This window comes from Typopeltis vanoorti, chromosome 8, assembly GCF_054136105.1.
Source record: "Typopeltis vanoorti isolate ZY-2024b chromosome 8, IOZ_Tvanoo_1.0, whole genome shotgun sequence".
Lineage (NCBI taxonomy): Eukaryota > Metazoa > Arthropoda > Arachnida > Uropygi > Thelyphonidae > Typopeltis > Typopeltis vanoorti.
Window position 1 is genome coordinate 105,708,048 of NC_143556.1, and position 17,276 is coordinate 105,725,323.

The following is a 17,276-nucleotide window of genomic DNA, read 5'->3' on the forward strand; positions in this document are numbered from 1 at the left end:
AGCAAAGATGATAATTCACCCAGTCAATTAAGCTAGCAGATGTATGAGTGGTACTGCAAATCAATGTTCCTTCTGATTTTTGCCAGCCCACGTTCAAATGAAAAATATTGTGTGCAACTTTTTAGATTCAGACTCGATGTGTGTGGTAATAATATTCTCATATTCATGTTGCCTTTTTTTTTTTTCATCTAGCAATCGCATGTAAAACTGTGAGCACTAAATTATCATATATTATCGCGTATAATGCAAAAAATTTATGGTTAAAATTTATGGTCTAAAGTTAGGGGTTTTGCATTATATGCAGATCATAAAAAATATAACATTTTATTAGACTTGCACACACAATATATACTACCTAATGCCTATGCAACCAAATCTACTTGACCCACTTGCATTCGGCGACCCTTAGCGTGCATTGTAGCTGCGCATAAAGCCAGTAATGTAAGTAGGCATCTCCACCCATTTTGGGATATTAGCACAGTTATATCAGTTTAACCACAGTTCATTTTAAATATTATTCGTTAAACAAACCTAGCCTGAAAATGAGCCAACAGAAACGTAAACATTCATCTTTTGAAGTAGGATTTAAATTGCGTGTCGTGTAGTTTGCAGAAGAACATAATGACAGTGTTGCTATGAGAGAATTTGGTGTAGCAGAGAGTATTATTCATATTATTTCACAATCATATTATTCACAATTCATATTATTTCACAATCATATTATTTCTTTAAAAAATTTTAATTGTGATACTGTACACAAGGATGAACTTTTTTTAATAAATCAGTTTTGTGTTTTAAAAATTCATAAAACTGTAGTCAATTAATGTCAAAGATCCATTTGGTATAAATGCATGCTTTCAATGTTTCGATTTTTAATTGTTTTTTTTTTTTTCCACTGGTCCACATATTTTTCACTAATGAAAATACTTGTTCAGTGGGGTCATTAGATCCAGGGAGACATTAGCCAAATTCAACGATTTTTAAAATGTTTTTAAAAGATACGTGTTTATCTGCGAAATATTTAAAATATCCAACCCTACTACGTCATTTTTTCGCCATTCTTCGATCTTTTCACTGGTGACATAACTTTTAATACACAAAACTTCATCAAATAGTTTGCCGTTATTTATATTTAAGTTCCAGTGACTGGAAATGAACAAAATACTTTCCTTGATCTTTGCCCACAAGGGGATTTCTCGTAGTAGGACCCATTCAAATACTTCCATTTCCACAAAACAGCTGTCCCGGTTATTTAAATAATCAATGCAGGTTTTGTAAAATTTATGAATTGCATCTTTAAATATGTTGGCATTAATATTCAGTTTATTATTTCAATTCACAAAATAAAGGACAAAATGGCCATTTTAGAATAAAAAATAAATCTAAAGGTCAGAGCAGTGAAATAAAGGACATATGGTCACCGTAATTATATGGCGGCATGTTTCAGTTAGCGGTAGAATTTTATTTGAAGTTAGTCTTTGTGATCTGTCATAATGACATTGAGAATTTCAAAAATGCAATAAAACAAGCACTTATTTCATGTAATTGAAAAATTGAACAATAGTTTTTAGTTAGATACAATGCAGTTAGGACTAAGATTCAGAATTTGGTTGACAAAAAAAATACTCTTTGGCGGTCAGCATGGATTTACTAAAGGAAGATCGTGCTTTAGCAATATGCTTACTTTTTATAATAAAGTGACAAGTGCGTTGGATAAGGGTGTTGCATATACAGTGGTATATTTAGATTTTGCAAAGGTGTTTGATAAATTTCCACATGACAAGCTGGTAATTAAATTGGAACAGATGGGGCTGAACAGTAGATTAGTTCACTGGATTGGAGATTGGCTGTCTGATAGGTATCATCGAGTTGTCTACGAGGAGCGATATCCCAGAAGAGGAAAGTTACTAGTGGTGTATCTCAAGGGTCTGTTTTGGGTCCATTGCTGTTTAATATGTATGTAAATGATATCTGGAGAGATCTGAATGGTGATGTGCAGTTGTTTGCAGATGATGCAAAGTTGGGGAGAGACATCAAGAGTAGAGAGATGCTGTAGGTTTGTAAGGATTTGAATACACTGGCTGAATGGGTAAATGAGTGGGGATATGTCACTTCAATGTTTCAAAGTGTAAGGTTTTGAAATTTGGGAAGCAGAGATGGGATGTAAAGTACACGATCGGTGGAAATATCTTGGAAGAGGTAGAGGAGATCAGACATCGAGGTGTGATTGTAGACAAGGACCTAAAATTTCAGGGACATGTTAATAAAATTGTAAAGATAACACAGCGAATAATGGGAGTGATGTGGAGGACACTGACTTGCAGAAGTAAGGATGTTATGGTTCCTTTGTATAAGGATTTGATCAGGCAACATATGGATCACAGATCTGGTCACCTAGTTTCAAAAGGATGAATATGCGTTGGAAAAAGTTCAGAGGTGATTGACTCAGGTGGTTTCTGGTCTCTGGAATGTAGAGTATGAAGACAGATTGACAAAATGCAATTTGCAGAAATTGGTGGATAGAAGGAGGAAGAGGATATTATCGAAACATATAAGCTGTTAAGAGTTTATTATCAGATTAATGTCAGGGAGGTTTTGCACAGAATGGGTGGAAACGAGGGTATGAGCAAGGGATTATGAGCAAGTTTTTTGCATGGAGAGTGGTGAGTGATTGGAATGCATTGCCTGAGAGTGTGCTGAGCACAGAGACAGTGAATATATTTAAGTCGCGGTATGATAAACTGTGTGTATAACAGTGGACCGCTCACGATGAGTCTTTAACTGCATGGAGGTTTTTATAATAATAATTATAATAATATGGTTGCACTGAAACACAGTTGTTAACTTGAGGCTGTACAGCATAGTTTCTGTGGGAGGGGAAATAATAGTGCAATAGAGACAGCTGGAATAAAAACAGCGCTAACTAATGAATCACACTATTTGTTGAGAAATATATTACGCAGATTGCAAAAGCCTCTGTACCTTATTCAGGGATTCAATAAAGCTACACTTGTTTTTCTTGCATCTGCAGTATAATGACTTTGGGGAGGGCGTGTTTTTAACCAAGTGGGAGCGAGTTACTGTCGACTTCACGCAGATATGTTTAAAACAATTTTCGTGTGTGAGGTAATATGCAAAACTTTTTCATGTCTTTTTTCGTAAAGTAAAATCGGGAGTACGAGTTATACGCGAGGGCAAGTTATATTCGAATAAATATGGTAAGCATTTAGCCAACAAGTTGAGCTTACCCTGCTCAGCTGACTTCAATGGTGAGTTACAATGCATAAATATTTTTCTCACTACCGTTTTTTTTTAAAACCAACATTGAAATCAATTTAATAATACAATAATCAATTTTATACTGAATAATATTATAAATTTATATATAAATAAATATTATTTATAAAATTATACATAATTATTTATAAAATATTATATATTACTATAAATTAATTAATAGATTTTCTATTAATTTTCCCCTACTAAAAACTGCCAGGCACATCATCAACTTGATTTGTAAATTTTTGGCACACGCTGGCACGGCAGCAACTCGATTTGTAAACTTTTGGCACGCGCACATAAAAATGTTTGCCACCACTGATCTAGTACATGCAATATCTAAATGTATTCCAAGGGTGAGAAGGTTAAATATGGTAGTAAAGAGATTAAGCATGCTGTACAGCGAAAGAGGTCATTATGGAGGCAGCATAACAGAAGTGGAAATAACCACTTCCATGAGGACTATAAAGACTAGGCAAGGCAGGTGACTTGGTTGGTGAGAGTAGCTAAAGAGCGGTATGAACAGCAGTTAGCTAATGAAGCCAAAAAGAATCCTAAGGAGTTCTTTTGATATGTTGCCAGCAAAAGAAAGAATGATTATGGAAGGATGACATTAATAGGAGAAAATGGTATAAAGACAGCTGTTACAGAAGGTGTGGTGGAGATACTTAATGAGTAGTTCATAAAGGTCTTTCAATCTTGTGAATGAGACTTCATGGAGAGATTGAGAGCAGTTGATGATGGGGAAGAGAGACTGACTGTAAGTGAGCAAGAGGTGAATGGGGAGTTGAGTAAACTAGATGTAAATAAGGACTTGATAATATATCACCATGCATTCTGAAAGAATGTGCCAGGGAGTTGATGCCGGCATTGACATATTTTCTTAATACGAGTCTTGCACTTGGTCAAGTTCCTATGTACTGGAATAAGGACAAGATTGTGCCACTTCATAAAGGAGGTGACAGAACTCAGGCATCAAGCTATAGGCCTATCTGTGTGTCAGTTGTTGTAGTTAAGTTGTTGGAGAAGCTTGTGAGAACTAGGATCCAGAATTGGGATGACAACGATGGTATTATCTTTGATGGACAGCATGGATTTGCTGAAGGGAGGTGATGTTTTAGTAATCTACTTACTTATTACAATGAGGTGACTGCTTCCATGGACAGAAGAGATGGATGCACAGTAATATACTTAGATTTTTCAAAGGCTTTTGATAGATTACCTCATGATAAGTTAATAGTCAAACTGGAGTGGATGGGGTTGGATATTAGTTTGGTGCATTGGATTGGAGACTGGCTATCTGATAGGTATCAACAAGTTGTATATAGTGGTGCGATATCCATGAAAAGGAAAGTAACTAGTGGTGTGCCTCAGGGGTCTGTTTTAGGGGCCATTGCTGTTTAACTTGTATATTAATGATGTTGGTGAAGATTTTGATGGAGATATTCAGTTGTTTGCAGATAATGCAAAGTTAGGACGAACCATGTGAAGAGGAAAGAGGATGTTGTGGCCTTCCAATAAGACTTGAATAAATTGAGTTATTGGCCATAGGAATGGGGATGTGAGTTCAATGTTGCAAAATGTAAGTTTTAAAATTTGGAAAACAACAATGGGATGCAGAATTTATGCTGGTGAGGATATATTGTCGGAAGTGGAGGAAATAAGACATCTGGGGTGATAGTGGATAAAGAACTGAAATTTAGGGGACACTTAGCCAAAATTGTGAAGACAACACAAAGGCTTCTAGGAATGATGCAGAGTACACTGACTTATAGAAGTAGGGAGATTCTTTTTCCATTGTATAAGGCTTGGATTAGGCCAAACATGTACTATTGTGGCCAGATTTGGTCACATGGCTTTCAGAAGGATGAAGAGATGTTGGAGAAAGTCCAGAGGTGACTGACTAAGGTAGATGCACTACTGTTATCCCAAAATGAAAGAAATTTTTTCTTCTTCAGGCTGATCGATAACTAGACAAAGATCCCTGCTTTCTGATGGAGCAAGTAATTATTATTATTATTGTTATTCAGGCCCATAGAGTCAAAAGACTCATGGTGGGAGGTTCTTCCTAAGAAACACAAAGTCTATCAACACTCATCGAGGGGAGGTCCCCCCCCCAAGAAACACGAAGTCTATCATACCACTCTTTGAACTCATTGACCGTTCTTGCTCTCACCACTCCATCAGGCAATGCATTCCATGGTTCAACCACCCTCCATGCAAGGAAACCACTCCTCACCCTCTTGCTCACAGTTTCCTTTCGTAACTTCCAGGGATGGCCTCTTGTCATTACTCATTCCCGCTGTTCAACTAAGCGAAAGAACTCCCCATTGTCAACCCTGTAACCACCTCTCAACAGTTTAAAAGTCTCAATCATATCACCTCTCCTTCTTCTATTCACCAAACTCTGCAGTCCACATTCACTCAACCGATCCTCATGACTTTTATTGTACAGTCCTGAAACCATCTTTGTTATCTGCCTTTTTACCCTTTCCACAGTTAATTTATCCCCTTCAAATCCTGGGGACCAAATCTGACAACAATAGTCCAAGTGTGGTCTGATCAGGGTCTTATACAATGGAATGATAACTGTTTTATCTCTGCAGGTCAGTATCCTTCTCATTATTGCAGCAATCCTCTGTGTTACTTCACCACCTTTGCAATATGTCCCCTAAATGTCAGTTTTCTATCAATCATCAACCCCAGATCTGTCTCCCTCCAGTATAACCCCTCCCATAGAGTATGCAGCATCCCATCGATGTTTCCCAAACCTCAAGACCTTACATTTTGCTACATTAAAATGACTCCTCCCATTCATTTGCCCATCTATCTAGCTTATTCAAATCCTCTTGCAGGGCTGCCGCATCTGCACTATTACTAATAATTCTTCCCAGCTTCGCATCATCTGCAAACAACTGAATATCCTCTTGCAATCCACTGACAATGTCATTGATATAAAGGTTAAACAATATAGGTCCCAGTACTGAGCCTTGTGGGACTCCACTTGTAACCCTCTGCTTCCTTGAAACTGCTCCACCATACACAACTCTCTGATGCCTATCAAACAGCCAATCCAGTTGACCTATATGACATCCAGACCCATTGCTGAACATAAATATCGGCTTATCATGCGGCACTCAGTCAAATGCCTTTGCTGTCTAAGAAAATTGCAGTATATGCCTTTCCCTCATCTAATGCTCTTGTAACTTTATCATAAAAGGCTAGCATATTGCTAAAACAAGAGCGTCCCTTCACAAATCCATGTTGACTCTCGCAGATAACATTATCCTCATCTACCCAATGCTGTGTACAGTCCTTCACTACTTTCTCCAAGATCTTACTAACTACTGATGACACACAAACAGGCCTATAATTAGACACTTCCAATCTGCTACCACCCTTATGCAATGGCACTATCTTACCTTCCTTCCGTTCCATGGGCACCTTTCCTGAAGCCAGACTTTAAAGAAAAGCCAGGCCAAAGGCACTGTCAGTTTCCTAGCCCATTTTCACAAAACTTGTGGTGAAATACCATCCAGTCCCACAGCTTTACTGACATCCGTACTCAGTATTTGAAACACACTCACCTCTTGTACTTCTAAACCTCTAATCTTCCCTATCCCTCTAGTATTAAAACTGACTCCTCCAGGTTAAATACTCCAAAAGTGTTCATTGAACAATTCTACTGTCTGCGGCATCAGTCACTCTGTTCCCATTTTTATCCCACAATATCATTCTTCCACGGTCATTTCTCCTCCTACTGACCACATATCTAAAAAATTCCCTAGGATTTTTTCTGGATCTTAGGGCTAATCTCCTCTCATATTCCAGTTTCGTCTTCTTTACCATACTAGTTACTCTTCTGGCCTGTGTCTTATACTCTTCATGTATCTTCTCTTCTCCTGTCTCCTTATATCTTTCCACAGCCTTTTTTTTGCATGCAATTCCTGTTTAATATTGTTTGTCATCCACTTTACTCCAAATTGTGTCCTCTTCTTCACTCGTGGTATACAATTTACCATTGCTACTAACAAATATTCTTTCATAATTTCCCACGTACTAATGATATCCCAGCCTTCCAATTCCTCCCCCCATGAAACTTCCCCAAGGTGATGTCTAAGTCTATTATAATCACCTGCCTTATAATTCCACATACGTTCACATCTCTTTGATACTCCTACATGTCTATTCATTTTACAAGTGAAAACCATATTGTCATGCTCTCCAACTGGGGGGAGAGATGTCATCTCAGTTATTATCAACTCTTCTGAGGCTATAACCAAATCCAAAACTCTTTAACCTCTTGTTCCCTCTATTACATGTTGCCTAAGACATTTGTCCCTGAAGAATTCTAGAAATTCCATTCCCTTATTGCTACATGCAACTTCCTCTCCCCGTTTATACTATTGTAGTTAAAATCTCCCATAACAATCATTCTTCCTGCATTTGCCAAAGTCAACTGTCTAAACATTTCCTGATCCCCACCCTCTGTGCTCCTGGGTCTGTAGCAACAACCCACTAAGTATCCTATATTGCCCACCTCCACCTCACACCATATGCTTTCAAAATCATTAGTGTCACAGCTTTCCAAAGCCTCCACTCTTAGAAGGCATAGGTTGTCACTTATCATAAGCAGTACTCCACCACCACGCTTTCCCTTCCTATCCTGCCGATAAATGCTGTACTCAGCGACTTCTATTCCTGTTATTATATCCTCTTCTGTCAACCACATCTCAGTGATCCCAATAATTTTTGGCCAGGCTGATGCTATCTGTGCAACCAATTCCTGTCCCTTATTTCAGATAGTCCTCGCATTAGTATAAAGCATATAAATACCGTTGTTTCTATAACCAGCATTATCCCCTCTAGACTCCACTGGTCTCAGTGTTACCTGATGTCATCCCCCTTCTTCCAAGTACCCATTCCCACAAGACGCCACCCCTGCTACCATCCTCCCTGGGACACACTGTCTTTTTCTTAACAGCAATCTCTCCAGATGCCTATGTCCTTCCTCATTCAAATATAAGTGGTCTCTTGCATACACTTCCTCTCTGTCGTCAAACGCACTCCAAGCATCCGCATATTCCAGTCCTCTCTTTTCACACATTCTAGCTATTATGTCATTCAATATTACCGCTCAACACACTCAGTTTGTGATTATCATACCTAGGCAACACCCACACTATTTTTCCTCTCTCTGTCTTCTTCCTTACAGCCTCAAGCAAAAATCTCATATCTTTCACTGCCCTATTTACACCACCACTCAAGTCATTTGTTCCCACCATCACAATCATTTCATCCACCCTTTCACCTCTCTTAACTGCCATAGCCTCCCTTTCTATTGTTCCTCCTGGCAAACACTCCTCATGCATCCTCTCTTGAACACCATGGATCATGGAGTCCCCATACATTATACCTCTCTCTCATTCCCTCTCTCTCCTACTGTTTCCATTCTCTCCTCCTCAAGCACTCCCATTCTGTCTTTCCTACTGTTTCCATTCTCTCCTCAAGCACTCCCATTCCTCTCTCATTCCGTCTCTCCTACTGTTTCCATTCTCTCCTCTTCTAGCACTGCCATACCTCTCTCTCATTCCATCTCTCCTACTATTTCCATTCACTCCTCCTCTAGCACTCCCCTGCCTCTCTCTCATTCTGTTTCTTCAAGTGTTTCCTTTCTTTCCTCTCTCCTCTTCTAGCATTCCCATACCTCTCTCTCATTCCATCTCTCCTACTGTTTCCATTTTCTCCTCTTCTAGCTCTCACATACCTCTCTCTCATTCCCTCTCTCCTACTGTTTCCATTTTCTCCTCTTCTAGCACTCCCATACCTCTCTTTCATTCCATTGTCTCCTCTTCTAGCACTGCCATACCCCTCTCTCATTCCATCTTTCCTACTGTTTCCATTCTATCATCCTCTAGCACTCCCCTGCCTCTCTCTCATTCCATCTATCCTACTGTTTCCATTCTCTCCTCTTCTAGCACTCCCATGCCTCTCTTTCATTCCATTGTCTCCTCTTCTGGCACTGCCGTACCCCTCTCTCATTCCATCTCTCCTACTCTTTCCATTCTCTCCAATTGCATTTCCATATCCAATTCCATTCTCTCCTCTTTTATCATTCACAAATTTCTCTCCTCCCCTATCATTCCCAAAACTCTCTCTCTCCCCTACTCTGATTTGCCTTGCATTTATCTCTTCCATTCTTCTAATCTCATCTTTCATACTTATCATACTTCTCCCAAGACATTACACTTACTCTTTCAGCTCCTCTATCTCCCTCTGCAGGTCAGTCACTCTAATTCGAAATTCACTCACCCAAACAAAACCATCTAAACTTTCACAGTCACTCACGCCTTCTACACTATCAACTATTATTTTCTCATTCACATTTTTTTCTTCATTCTCTCCTATCACACTACTCATCTTCCTGTATTCATTTCCCGTTCCTGGAGCAACAAGGTCGGTTATTGAGATATCTGCTGCATTTATTTCCTCCCACTTCCTGCACTTTAAACACACACTCACTCCATCATCTCTCACAAGCTAGATATCCAATTCCTGAGATGCATACATGCCACAAACTCCCTTATTATATTGCTTCTAATAGAGTACCTAAATGGCGGAGGACTTGGTGATATGCCATTTGCGACTGCAGCTGAATCCTCCATCATTCGTTACTGCTGAGGGACCTACTAGCGTAATTGTTAATTATTCAAATTAGTTTAAAAAATAAACGCTAAATAAGTATTAAGGAGTATAAATAAATAAGAAAAGTATAAACAATTACAAGCAAAACAAAACGTTAATTAAACTAAATAAAATGAAATAAATCTAAATACAGTAATGAAAACTTAGCTTCGTCTTATCTTCCACCATTATACATCTGCCCAGTCTTCTCGGTAAACAAAATACACAATATTGTGACAGCACTAACTTCAAAAAACAACCACTATAGTACACTCGTATTCCAGAGATACAATTTAGCACTCAAGAACGTAAAAAACGGACTATTCACCGATTAAAAACTCACTTTCTTCAGCACAGCTCCAAATGCTCTCTGTTCTTTAAAGTTTTATTTGAGCAGTCTAAATGTTATTTATTGGTATTAGTATTTTTTTTTATTTTTTATTTCCAGTATTAGTGAATAATTTGAATTTCTTTTATGATAATCTGGAACTCAAATTTTATTATTGTGTGTAAAATCTTATCTCGCTGTAACTGTATCAATAATAATTCTTTGTTCAAAATCATCAATCTTTGATGTTGACAGTTTGTTTTTCACTTGGTGAGACTATAATAAATTTAGTTTAATCCTTTATCCAAGTGTGTGCAAACAAAGTTTGCGCCTGAACGTATCTTCAGGACTGGGGTAAAATGGTACAACACAGGGCAACTCCTTACAAAGGTGGCGCGAGCTACCAACACTCCTCTCTCAGTATCTCCCATAATACAAAACACATCTCCTTGTGGATATGTATAATGTTATGCATTAAGGGAAGGGCCACTCCCCAGACTAGTTTCGACCTTTATTGAGGTGTCTTCAGTGGGAGCCAGGCCCAAGTGGAGATACCAAGGCAGAACCATTAGCAAGGTCATCTCCTACTATAGGAACTGCCAAACGGTGTGCCAACTTTTTATTAAATTACTCTGAATTTAGAGAAAGATGTTGAAAGTTTGTTTTTCACTTGGTCAGATTATAATAAATTTAGTTTAATCCTTTATCAAAATGTGTACAAATGAGTCGCCTGGTATTTTACCACTTTACCCTAGTCCTGAAGATACTTTCAGGTGCAAACTTTGTTTGCACACACTTGGATAAAGGATTAAACTAAATTTATTATAGTCTGACCAAGTGAAAAACAAACTTTCAACATCTTTCTCTAAATCCCAAGTAATTTAATAAAAAAGTGGCACACCGTTTGGCAGCTCCTATTGGAGGAGATGACCTTGCTAATGCATCTGCCTTGGTATCTCCACTTGGGCCTGGCTCCCACTGAAGAGACCTCAATAAAGGTCGAAACTGGTCTGGGTAGTGGTCCTTCCCTTAATGCATAACATTATACATATCCGCAAGGAGATGTGTTTTGCATTATGGGAGATACTGAGATAGGAGTGTTGGTAGCTTGCTCCACCTTTGCAAGGAGTCGCCCAGTGTTGTACCACTTTACCCCAGTCCTGAAGATACTTTCAGGTGCAAACTTTGTTTACACATGCTTGGATAAAGGATTAAACTAAATTTATAACATCAATCTTTGAATTTTAACAACTAATGCTAATTAAATTTTAGTATTTTCCTATATACTTAGAGGTAAAGTTGTTTATTATAGCACTTTATAACTACAATAAACAAAAACATTCTTATTTAATTGAAACTGGGATTATTAAATCAATAAAGTAAAATTTTTGGTAATTCTTCAATTCTTTGGAGATGCAATTTCTTGTTCCTGTTTCCTGAAGATTGAAACTTGTTGCAATATTAGATTCTTTAGCAGTGCAAAACCAGATGGATGCTGAAATGTAGTGGGATTACTCCACTTCAGCTACCTGGTTATTACTGATTTCTCTCCTGAACAGGACTGACTTTTAATAATTTAATTTATTTCCTGAATTTCCTTTTATCAGTAAATTTTAACATGAATTCAGTTCACCAAATGCAACCAAATATTTTCTGATGCATGGTGATACCACCATTTTGTTATAAGTGTTGTATCTAACATGTGCATTGCAGCAGTGTGATTTATTTCCTCTTGGTCAGTATAATTGTATAATCTTCAGTACCTTTGAATCAAAATCCTGTAATCTATCATTTTAGGTTTAAAAATGTATAATTTTATTACAAGCCACTCAGAGTATATGTAAGGTAATTTATGATATATCCTACATATATTGTTTAATATGGTACATGAAAGACGAAACTCAATGTTAGTTCTCTGTGTATAATCATTAGGTGAAGATACCATGTTAGGAGATCAGTCATACCGATACTTGACTGCAGATGAAATGAAGTCTCTAGGTGATGATTCTTTACCCATAGATGTAACCAAAGATGAAAGAAATACTGAAACTATGGTATTAAGTAGAGATTCAGCAGGTAAGTAAGAATTCATTATTATTATTATTATAATTTTTATCTGAAAAAAACTGCAAGTTTCTGTGGCCTAAGTATTCGCAGATATTTGTGAGACAGAATGAAAACACTTGAGTTTATATAATTACAAGAGAATCCAACCTAAGCAATCTACCAATATAGTACATTAACTCTCTGCATTCTTAAGAGAAATGTTTAAAATTATCTCTAAAAACTGTAGCATGGAGATCCCAAATCTGGGTGAACATATCCAGTCAGAAAATATAAATTTCAAAGTCTTTAATTTTTTAAAGAAATGGACAGGCAACATTCCCACAAATTCCAACTTCACCATCATACATACAAACATAAGAAGTGTCAAGAAACGCTGACTTACATTGATAACGCTGCTCAAGAAACATAGACATACTCATCGTGACCGAAATTGCAATAAATCACACAGAAGCTTATGCATACAACATCAATAACTACCAGTCCTACACCTTATGTAGACCAAAGAAAAGAGGAGGCAGAATCATGGCATTTATCAATGAAATATACAATGTGATGGAAAAACAAACTCGTTTCGAACATGAGGAAACACTAATATTGGAAATCACAAATAACAACAACCATAGTGTCGAATACACGATAAACATAATATACAAACCTCCATATAAAAATCCACTCAGCTTTCTGCACGAATTAGAAACATGGCTAAGTGGCATTGAACACCATACAACACATCGGCTCATCCTAATAGGAGACATTAACATAAATACTTTAGACCATGCTTCTTCAACCACTAACACATACCTTGATATACTAAGTCAGTACAACATAAACCCTACGATAAACTCTCCAACAAGAGAAGAAATACTCAACAATTCACTAACACAATCATGCATTGATCATATCAATATACGGGCTCCCATCAACACATATACCTCATCAGTAATTAACACCAAAATCGCCGATCACTACTTTGTCTCAGCTTCGTTTCATTGTGCCACTTCCCTGCTACACTGCAAAACTCTACAAAACCCCATCATATTAAAGAGCATTGTCAACAACCCTTATAAACAATACAGATAGGAATTATCTACTCAAAATAAATGACCCTGTTACACTATACGAAAACTTCCAACTAATGTTCACAGAAATATACAAAAAGCAACAAAGCCTATCGTATGTTATTGCGTATAATACGAACTAGAAATTTTATTTGAAAACTAGCCCTAAAATGTCATGTTGACGTATAATGTGATCTTAATCTTGTTCCATAACATTATAAATAATACAATATGAATTAACGAAAGAAATATTTATTTTAACAAAATGTCAAAATACAAGACGAATTAACGAAAGAAATATTTATTTTAAAACAAAATGTCAAAATCCTTTAAATTCTTCTTCATCTTTTAAGTCATCAAACATTTCATTTATAAATTCATCTGTAGGGATTGCGTCATCAGTGTAGCAGTTGTCGTCATCGTCTTCATGCTCTCCAATTTGTCGTGCGTCATCCTCGCTTTCGTATATGACGTGATCTTCGGATCCATCCATTGAATTACTTATTCCACATTTAAGAAATAAGCATTGAATCATTTCAGATGGTATCGAATCCCATGCTTCTTTAACCCAGCTGGTGACTAGGGTAATCTCAGGCTTCTGAAAATTTCCACCCTTTGTCATCTTCACCAAACCAGATGACATCCATTCTCTCCATTTTTCACGTAAGTGATCTTTAAATGGCTTATTCAAGCTTACATCAAGCGGCTGCAAAACGGAAGTTAGACCACCTGGTATGACTGCTAGGTCTGTACGTAGCTCATGTGCTTTCTCTTTGCTTGTCTCTGTTAAATGTGCCTGGAACATATCCCAGACTAGCATGCTTTGTTGACGTAATAAGCTACCTGGACGTATGTTCCATACTTAATCCAGCCACAATTGTACACCTTCTTCATCCATCCAACCTTTCTGATTGGCGCGAACAATTACACCTGGTGAAAATTTCATAATTTCAGAATTTCAAAATTGCTTCGGAATTTTCTTCCTTTTAAATATCACTGTTGGCTTTAATTTGGTTCCGTTTGCCATGCATGCTAGAACAACGGTAAAATGCATTTTTTCATGTCCCATTGTTTTTATGAAGACACCCTTTTCACCAACTGAGTTTACTGTTCGATTCCCAGGCATATCAAAATACATTGGCATCTCATCCATATTGCCAATTTGGGAAAGTTCATATCCATGACACTTCTGTAATTTTATGATAAATTTATGGAAGGACTGCACTTTTTCTTCAAGCTGCTTTGGTAACTTCTGTGCAATTTTTGTTCGGTGTCGTAATGTTAATGCTTTGCGTTCCATAAATCTGTTGCACCACCCAGGCGAAGCAAGAAAAGATGAAATACCTGGTGTGTCCTTGAATTTACCATTCTTGAGTTTTAGAGCTCGAAAACAAATTGCATTTCTTGTTACTATTATGCCATCTTGTCGTTGTGTCAAAATCTATTCATTTAGCTCTTCTTCGAGTTCTGTAAAGGATGCTACATCTCCATGATGGGCACGTTTTGGGGATTTTTTCAAGACTGTCTTTTTGCTTACGCCAAAGTCTAATATTACTCTCTGCTACACCAAATTCTCTCATAGCAACGCTGTTATTATGTTCTTCTGCAAACTGCATGACACGCAATTTAAATCCTGCTTCAAAAGATGAATGTTTATGTTTCTGTTGGCTCATTTTCAGGCTAGGTTTGTTTAACAAATAATATTTAAAATGAACTGTGGTTAAACCGATATACCTAACTGTGCTCTATCTATCTCACTGTGCTCTATCATTCGGCGACGGAGAGCGCATGCGCAGATACGATGCACGCTCAGTCGTCAAATGCAAGTGGGTCAAGTAGATTTGGTTGCATAGGCATTAGGTAGTATATATTGTGTGTGCCAGTCTAATAAGATGGTATATTTTTTAGGATCCACATATAATGCGAACCCCTAACTTTAAGTAGTATTTTTTACCATAAATTTTTCACATTTTATGCGATAATATACGGTACACAAATGAGGTGACAAACAGACAATAACCCATGGATAAATGGCTATACTCTAAATAGTATTACTGTAAAAAAAAATCTATGGAAAAAAGTCATCCAGTAACACTTGTTTACAAATGTTACACAAAAACACAAGAAATCAACTAACTACAAAAATTCATAGGACAAAAAGTTCATTATATTCTGTAAATTATATTCAAAAATTTACAGAATATAATGACAATATGAAGCAAACATGGGCTACACTTAATGAATTACTAACTCGAAAAAAGAAAACTTCAGCAAAGATTTTATTGCGAAAAGCTGGCAGACCACTATGTCACTGCACTACAGTTACATACTGAACGAGAATCCTAAAAACTCACTGAGAATAGCATCATAAACGAAACTATATTAAATGACGAAATCAGAAAAACAGACTGGTTGCAGATAGCATCTTTAGTTGTATATGATGCTGCATATACAACTCTTAAACTTACATTTACTGATATATATAACAAAGCATTAACAAAAATAAAAATATGCTCCCAAAACAGATGGAATACATGGATAAGAGACAACATATTAATAGATATACAAAAAAAACTTTCCACAAACAAACATTAAAAATTCCAAATCATCCCAAACACACAATATGGCTTTCAAAAAAATAAAGGAACATCAACACTCCTGGAAGATTTTACAGACCTAATCGATGCTGCATTAGATAAAAACAGAATAGTATTAGTCATTTTTATTGATCTGACAAATGCTTTTGACACACTAACATACAAAATCTTGTTGAACAAACCAACCCATATCGGAATCGGAGGTCGTCTACTACAATGGTTCAAATACATGAAAAATAGAATGCACATCACACACATATAGGATCAGCGCAGAGCAAAGAGGCATTGGTAACTTGTGGAGTACCAGAAGGAGCTGTTCTATCTCACGGGAGATAGAACAGCTCTATAGATATCTATAGCTCTATAGATATAGATATAACACACATGATATCATTCATCTTCCCCTAAAAAAAGTAAAATCTTCCAGTACGCAAATGACACAGCGATAGTAGCCATTCACAAAATGGAAATATTGCTAACACAAATATGCAACACAACATGAATCAAATCACAAATTGGCTAGCTGAAACGGCATATATATAAACCCTGATGACATCCAGTTACCCTCACGCAATCCAAGATCGAGAAGTCAATGCCCTCACACACTTCCTCTACTTATTGCTTTCATCTCTATGCATATGACTGGTGCGGTAATAACAAAAGATCGCAATACTCAATAACAAAAGGCAAGTCGACGATTGTTGAGTTGAAATGCTGATTCTCTTCATTCCAATTCTAAAATATCCGAAGCTGCCATAACAACATTCACTATCTGTTTCTTAAAGTTTTCAACTTTTTTTGTGTGGGGGTTAATTTCTTTTTATGTAAAGTAAAATCAGGGGTGCGAGGTATATGCGAGGGCGAGTCATATTTGAGTAAATACAGTATTATTTTTTATTAACTGATTTCCCCCATTCATTTACTCAAAATACTAACTAACCTATTCAAATCCTATTAATAACATCATAATGAGAGGTTCCTGAAATTGGTCTAATCAATTTATCACTCTCAGCAAACAACTGAATATCACTTTTCAAACCATATAACTGATATATGTAGATTAAACAACAGTTGTTTCTGAAAGAGAGAGATTTGTGGCATCCTGCTTGCCACCTTCCCTTTTTGATACATAGCACTGCATATGTACATTATTGGCTCCTGTTGATTAACCATACCTGTTCCCAGTCTACCAACGTATCTATCCCTATCCTACTCACATTCAACAGTGTTTTGTCACGTGGTACTCTGATGAATGCATTTGAA

General features: G+C 37.0%; 1 protein-coding gene across 10 annotated transcripts in view; it reads left to right on the forward strand.

Moving 5' to 3' along the window:
• The window catches only part of LOC150104251 (uncharacterized), a 1,804,220-nt gene that overhangs the window by 786,191 nt on the left and 1,000,753 nt on the right, over positions 1 to 17,276 (forward strand). For all 10 annotated transcript variants that reach the window (XM_090396244.1, XM_090396248.1, XM_090396245.1 and 7 more), the window contains exon 19: positions 12,224 to 12,367. In XM_090396244.1, coding sequence (XP_090252370.1) covers positions 12,224 to 12,367 — 144 coding nt within the window. The remainder of the gene's footprint in view (positions 1 to 12,223; positions 12,368 to 17,276) is intronic.